At 45.7% G+C, this 7990-nt stretch overlaps 1 protein-coding gene across 1 annotated transcript in view; it reads right to left on the bottom strand.

Moving 5' to 3' along the window:
* Positions 1-2997: 2997 nt before the first annotated feature.
* otogl (otogelin-like) overlaps positions 2998-7990 on the bottom strand; it is a gene marked incomplete at both ends in the record, with an annotated part of 59268 nt that continues 54275 nt past the window's right edge. Inside the window, 2 exons of the mRNA XM_083654808.1 lie at positions 2998-3198; positions 3371-3450. Of these exons, the coding sequence (XP_083510934.1) occupies positions 2998-3198; positions 3371-3450 (281 nt within the window). The remainder of the gene's footprint in view (positions 3199-3370; positions 3451-7990) is intronic.

The following is a 7990-nucleotide window of genomic DNA, read 5'->3' as shown; positions in this document are numbered from 1 at the left end:
TCATCAAGTGGACTGGTGACTATTCCACCTGATGACCCTCCAACAGGACCAGTCCACTCAGCACTACAGATGCTGAATCAGGTGTGTGTGTGTGTGTGTGTGTGTTGGAGAAAAATTCAATCAAATGGAGGGTGTGTGTAGGAGACATTGCAGGTCAAAGGGCCAGACGCTGTCCTTCCATAGTGTGAACTGAAGCTCTGCAGCATATCTACACTGTAGATAGAACATGTCTTACAACCTTCAGGCAAAGAAAGACACGGTTCAACCTTTTATTGGCCTATTCTATTTCAAAATACAGATACTGAAAAATGGGCAATGATCACAAATCGGCAACTGATTAACCTCCCCTAAGTGAACATAGCAATACATAAAAACCTTTATTTGTACAAAAGCTATATATTTGTTCTGCTAGGACAAACCCATAATGCATACACACTGTTTGAAGGCAACTGCGGGTATAAAAATGCAACAATGGCCTCAACTGTTGTAACAAAATTATATAAATTTTTCATATACAGTAGGACAGTATGCTAATGGCATCCTAGCATCAGTCAAAAGCACTAAAGCAAGCTGACTGGGTTGGCACAGCAGGTCTGAAAGACAATAAAGACTAAAGTGCAGAAGTAACTAGTTGAAAACAATCTCCCGCTTTTGTCTCCGTTATGTTTGTTTGTTCCGTTTATGTTCAGTTACAACTCTGACTCATGGTCAGTGCTGTAGATACCACTCTGACTCATGGTCAGTGCTGCAGATACAACTCTGAGTCATGGTCAGTGCTGTAGATACAACTCTGACTCATGGTCAGTGCTGTAGATACAACTCTGACTCATGGTCAGTGCTGTAGATACAACTCTGACTCATGGTCAGTGCTGTAGATACAACTCTGACTCATGGTCAGTGCTGTAGATACAACTCTGACTCATGGTCAGTGCTGTAGATACAACTCTGAGTCATGGTCAGTGCTGTAGATACAACTCTGACTCATGGTCAGTGCTGTAGATACAACTCTGACTCATGGTCAGTGCTGCAGATACAACTCTGACTCATGGTCAGTGCTGTAGATACAACTCTGACTCATGGTCAGTGCTGTAGATACAACTCTGACTCATGGTCAGTGCTGTAGATACAACTCTGACTCATGGTCAGTGCTGTAGATACAACTCTGACTCATGGTCAGTGCTGTAGATACAACTCTGACTCATGGTCAGTGCTGCAGATACAACTCTGACTCATGGTCAGTGCTGTAGATACCACTCTGACTCATGGTCAGTGCTGTAGATACAGCTCTGAGTCATGGTCAGTGCTGTAGATACAACTCTGACTCATGGTCAGTGCTGCAGATACAACTCTGACTCATGGTCAGTGCTGTAGATACAACTCTGAGTCATGGTCAGTGCTGTAGATACAACTCTGACTCATGGTCAGTGCTGTAGATACAACTCTGACTCATGGTCAGTGCTGTAGATACAACTCTGACTCGTGGTCAGTGCTGTAGATACAACTCTGACTCGTGGTCAGTGCTGTAGATACAACTCTGACTCGTGGTCAGTGCTGCAGATACAACTCTGAGTCATGGTCAGTGCTGTAGAGCTGTAGATACAACTCTGACTCGTGGTCAGTGCTGTAGATACAACTCTGACTCGTGGTCAGTGCTGTAGATACAACTCTGAGTCATGGTCAGTGCTGTAGAGCTGTAGATACAACTCTGACTCATGGTCAGTGCTGTAGATACCACTCTGACTCATGGTCAGTGCATTAGATACAACTATGACTCATGGTCAGTGCTGTAGATACAACTATGACTCATGGTCAGTGCTGTAGATACAACTACCGCTCATGGTCAGTGCTGTAGATACAACTACCACTCATGGTCAGTGCTGTAGATACAACTACCGCTCATGGTCAGTGCTGTAGATACAACTCTGAGTCATGGTCAGTGCTGTAACTATGACTCATGGTCAGTGCTGTAACTATGACTCATGGTCAGTGCTGTAGATACAACTACCGCTCATGGTCAGTGCTGTAGATACAACTACCACTCATGGTCAGTGCTGTAGATACAACTACCGCTCATGGTCAGTGCTGTAGATACAACTCTGAGTCATGGTCAGTGCTGTAACTATGACCCATGGTCAGTGCTGTGACTATGACTCATGGTCAGTGCTGTAGATACAACTACCGCTCATGGTCAGTGCTGTAGATACAACTCTGAGTCATGGTCAGTGCTGTAACTATGACTCATGGTCAATGCTGTAACTATGACTCATGGTCAGTGCTGTAGATACAACTACCGCTCATGGTCAGTGCTGTAGATACAACTCTGAGTCATGGTCAGTGCTGTAACTATGACTCATGGTCAGTGCTGTAACTATGACTCATGGTCAGTGCTGTAGATACAACTACCGCTCATGGTCAGTGCTGTAGATACAACTCTGAGTCATGGTCAGTGCTGTAACTATGACTCATGGTCAGTGCTGTAGATACAACTACCGCTCATGGTCTGTGCTGTAGATACAACTACCGCTCATGGTCAGTGCTGTAGATACAACTACCGCTCATGGTCAGTGCTGTAGATACAACTACCGCTCATGGTCAGTGCTGTAGATACAACTACCGCTCATAGTCAGTGCTGTAGATACAACTCTGACTCATGGTCAGTGCTGTAGATTCAACTACCGCTCATGGTCAGTGCTGTAGATACAACTACCGCTCATAGTCAGTGCTGTAGATACAACTACCGCTCATAGTCAGTGCTGTAGATACAACTACGACTCATGGTCAGTCCTGTAACTACGACTCATGGTCAGTGCTGTGACTCATGGTCAGTGCTGTAGAATGTACTCTAGTGGCACACACAACATGGGACATGGCTGTTTTTCATGCTTATCCATAAGTACTGTACAATTCCTGACAACCCCCCGCCCCATCTCTCTCTCATTCATACATCCCAAATCTCTCTTTCTCTCCCACGCTCTCATATCTGTTTGGACCCTCCTTCTAGTTCCATTGGCATGAGCAGTCCAGAGGTTCTTGGAAGTTGTAGTCCACTAGTGTGGAGTTGCGTGAGCAGTAGAGTGTGACCGTACGGGTTTGTAGTCCACTCTCGCGGCAGCACTTACAGAACCTGGCGTGACTGTTGATGTTGAAATTGAATATGGTGGCAGACGGACATTTCCCGTCACAGGAATACACTGTTACCTGCAAGAGGAGGAAGAGAGGACGAAGAGGGGTCAGGAGAATTCATAATGCCGGATGATAATTCATAATTGGAGACATTTTTTACAGGCTGAGTTTATCTTGATCTTTTTCTTTAAATAAGTTCTGGTCCTTTCGCATCCTAAAGCCCATCTCCGCATTTTCTCTCTCTCACCGGTGCATTGCTCCTGCAGTCATCCTTTCGAATGGTTGTGCGGATGGCCACGCGCTTGCATGTCTTACCATCCTCTTTACCTATATACATGTTCACACAGAATAAGACGTACACACAGAGTAACACTCAGATACAACTCTGCACATACAGTACACACAGAGTAAGGCCTTGGCCACACTGATCCGTCAGAAAATGGACAGAACAGATAGACGGATAGATTTATGTCCGTTGCATGTACAAGTAACCTACTTGTACAGCAGGTGGCGGTAAGCACCTTGAAGGTGTCAGCGACCCGCCTATAAACCGAGAGAAGAAGAAAGCTGGCATCAGCTAGCTGTTAGCTCTGTGCGCTACGTTACTTATGTGGCAATAAAATGCCACCGAATGACCAGATTAGATGGTGAAATCAGACGGTGACACTGACTATCACGTTGTACAACAGCGGGATGGTGTACACAGCATCAATTATAGCCTCCTTCACTGCCTCGGCCGCCATCAGTGGCGTGCCGTGCCGTCCATTAGGCGAACTAGGTAAATGCTAGGGGCGCTTGAGCCGTTAGGGGCGCCAGAGAGGGTAAAAAAATAAAATAAAAAATAAAAAAAATTTACAAATACTTTTTCATGATAATAGGCCTACTATTATTTTACAATAGTAGACAAAAAATAAGCACAACAACGTCTTAAGTCTTTAAATAATAGTTAAATAATTTTTCTAATTCTGGCTTTCTGGCTGCCTGGGCTGCAGCACTTTCACCATGGTCCCTAATCCATACCACCCCACCCCCTGCGCGGCCGCGCCCCCTTCTACCTGCTCGGAGCTTTTTCCCAGAGTGGGGGAAGGGCAAGGGAGCTGGAAGGTGGGTGCTGAGGGTGCTGCAGCACCCCCTGGTGGCAAGAAATGGGATTTTCGAAATTGTTGGATTTGGCTGTCTTGTGTTTATACCACCAACAAAATGCATTAAAAAACAGTTTGTGATTCCCAGCTCTAATCTTATTTCATACGCTCTCTCTTCAAAAGTGTTTGATTTTCATCATAATCTGATTTTCCATAATAATAATAATAAGTTCAGTGTTTATGCCTGTGTTGCTGTCTGTTGTAGTGTAAAACGACTAAAGGGAGAGCAGGTGCTTACATGAAAGTGAGTGAGAAAATGAGAAGATACTGAATAATGACATCACAACAGTATAATCCTAATGTTAATTTAAAATTAAATATTCTTCTAAATATGGATGAAAGTCCAAAAAACGTCAAATTTTCTTCACCGCTGCCCTTGCGGGCAGCACCGAGAGACTCCCTTCCTTACTGCACCCCTTACCTAAAAGTACTTCCAGCGCCACTGGGGAAGGGCCATTCTGAGCCTGCACTGCAGTGGTGGAATTAGCTGCGATATCATTTTTATTATATTTTCTTTGGGGGGGGGGGGGGGCACCAGCAAAAATCTTGCCTAGGGCACCAACTTGGTCAGGCACGCCACTGGCCGCCATCTTTGAAAAGTTGAAACAAATCTCGGAACGCCTCCTCTCGAGACCTCGACTCTGATTGGCTAAACGGACAGTGACTATCCGACCATCCGACCATCCGATGCGTCCATCCAGAAAAAGTTCATCCCTCTTCAACTTTCTGTCCATCAAAACGTAAGCAAATTTTCTGGATACGTACGCTTCTGAGTACTCCACGGACAGTCGGACAGCTGTCATTGAAAATGAATGGAAGTGAACAGAGAAATGAACGCACACGGACAGACACCACGGATCAGTGTGGCCAAGGCCTAACACTCAGATACAACTCTGCACATCCAGTACACACAAAATAGCACTGAGGGACACAGTCATTTAACACATTATTAGTTCTCATCATTAACACACCATGGGCCCTATCTTCGCACATTTGCGTGCCCTTACGCGCGTCTTGTCCCATCGTCTGCCAAGCGAGCGCAGCTGCCAATTTGTGTGTCTGCCACGATAGCAGCCAGTTTTGCGGCGGGGTTTGCGCGCTAGCGAGGCTGTGGGCGTGCCTTATGCTAAACCAGTCGTTCCTGCGCTAAATGCTTGCCTTATGATATCATCTGTATGTGTGCAATCCATTGCGGGCATATTGTGCTGAGCGCTGCAATATCGTCGACTCCAGGACGCACCAAATCCACTCTTGGATAGGCTACATCATTGTGCACCCGTACTGTCTAATCATGTAGCCTACATTAGAAATAACTAGAACGACCGCACCGCGGATATATGCCTTCGCCAACAAGTGAGCAGTCGACATCCATGTCTGTCCAGACTTTGACGTTTGAGCCAAATGTGAAGAAATTCCGTCAAGGTGTTAAAAAATGTAATCAGTTCATCCTTGAGTCCAAGTGGACGTTTGAGGCAAATCTGAAGAAATTACATCAAGGCGTTCATGAGATATCACGTTAACGAGCTTGAAAATGGCATTTGTGAGGTCACAGTGACCTTAACTATTGTCCTTTCACCACCAAAATGTAATTAGTTCATCCTTGAGTCCAAGTTGACGTTTGAGCCAAATTGGAAGAAATTCCGTCAAGGCGTTCCTGAGATATCGCGTTAAAGAGCTTGGAAAGGAGGTTCACGAGGTCACAGTGACCTTGAACTTTGACCTTTAACCACCAAAATGTAATCAGTTCATCCTTGAGTCCAAGTAGACGTTTGAGGCAAATTCGAAGGGATTCAATCAAGGTGGTCCTGAGATATCGCATTAACTAGCTTGCAAATGGCGTTCGAGAGGTCACAGTGACCTTGACCTTTGATCTTTGATGACCAAAATGTAATCAGTTCATCCTTGCGTGCAAGTCGATGTCTGAGCCAAATTGGAAGAAATTCCGTCAAGGCGTTCCTGAGATATCGCGTTAACGAACTTGGAAATGGCATTCGTGAGGTCACAGTGACCTTGTGTCCTGTCCACCCCTGGGGATACACAGTGATCGAACCAGGCGTTTTGACGGTACGATTTCTTTTAAACTGACATATTTGTGTCGAGTCCACCCCTGGGGATACACAGTGATCGAACCAGGCGTTTTGACGGTACGATTTCTTTTAAACTGACATATTTGTGTCGAGTCCACCCCTGGGGATACACAGTGATCGAACCAGGCGTTTTGACGGTACGATTTCTTTTAAACTGACATATTTGTGTCGAGTCCACCCCTGGGGATACACAGTGATCGAACCAGGCGTTTTGACGGTACGATTTTTTTTAAACTGACATATTTGTGTCGAGTCCACCCCTGGGGATACACAGTGATCGAACCAGGCGTTTTGACGGTACGATTTCTTTTAAACTGACATATTTGTGTCGAGTCCACCCCTGGGGATACACAGTGATCGAACCAGGCGTTTTGACGGTACGATTTCTTTTAAACTGACATATTTGTGTCGAGTCCACCCCTGGGGATACACAGTGATCGAACACATGACTTTGACCGTTGACCACCAAAATCTAATCAGTTCATCCATGAGTCCAAGGTGACATTTGAGGCACATTTGATGAAATTCCGTCAAGGCGTCCCTCAGATATCGCGTTAACGAACATCGGACGGACGGACAACCCGAATCCATAATGCCTCCGGACTGGCTATCGCCGGCGGAGGCATAAAAATTAGAATAAACCAACAAATGAATGAATAAAGAAAGAAAGATAAAGAAAGAAGAAAGAAAGCTGTCATGTGTGAGCGGCCGCGGGAGTTTTGACAGTGAAAACTTTGAAAATCAATCCAGACATTCTAAACACCAACAAAAAAGATTGACGTCTGTTTTTTCTTATTGTGATGTATTTTAATTTTGTTGTGTTTTTGGTTGTAATCTTGGCATGTTTCACTCATCATCAAAGGACAAATATTATAATAATTAACAACTCAAAAATGGCCCAAACATGGTGAGATTGGTAGGTGCCTATCTATAATGACCGCTGCGTTTTGGATGTCCAAATGCGCACGGACAACCGGCAGCTCTCATATGGCATTTTTGCGCAAATGAATTGGAGGGAATGAAAGAATTCGACACTGATTGGTTGTGTGGAGGCTCACTAAGCCTCTGCATAATTTCATGCAAATATCACAGTTGCGCGAGCGCAAATGGGCAGGTCCGCGCTGCTGACGATACAAGATCAGTATGGACAGGACACGCCTCCAAATGGCGCCGGCGCTAAACACCGCGCAGCCGCTAATTAGCGTGTGTACGAAGATAGGGCCCCACACCTTTTACCTTTCACACCAGAAAACAGCACACCCAAACTTTCCCAAACCCCCTCCCCTCACCCCCCCAACAAACACACACACACGCACGCACACGCACGCACACACACGCACACACGCACGCACACACGCACACGCACGGATGCGCTCGCACACACGCACGCACACGCACGCACACGCACGCACACACACACACACACACACACACACACTTACTTTGATAATTTGCCACAGAGGCTTGTCACTCACACACGCTGAAAGGCCTATTGAGCAGGGCTCTTTGTTGCCTAGCAGTAGGGACTTGCTTTGATTGACAGCTGGGTGATGGGGGGTGCAGTTCTCACACCAGAGTTACAGCTCTCCTATTGGCTACTGACCTAAGCTTGACCTTGTTTCTTAACCAATCAGAGCT

Source organism: Poromitra crassiceps, assembly GCF_964638095.1.
Source record: "Poromitra crassiceps genome assembly, chromosome: 18".
In the NCBI taxonomy this organism is placed as follows: Eukaryota; Metazoa; Chordata; class Actinopteri; order Beryciformes; family Melamphaidae; genus Poromitra; species Poromitra crassiceps.
This window is presented reverse-complemented; position numbering and strand designations above follow the sequence as displayed.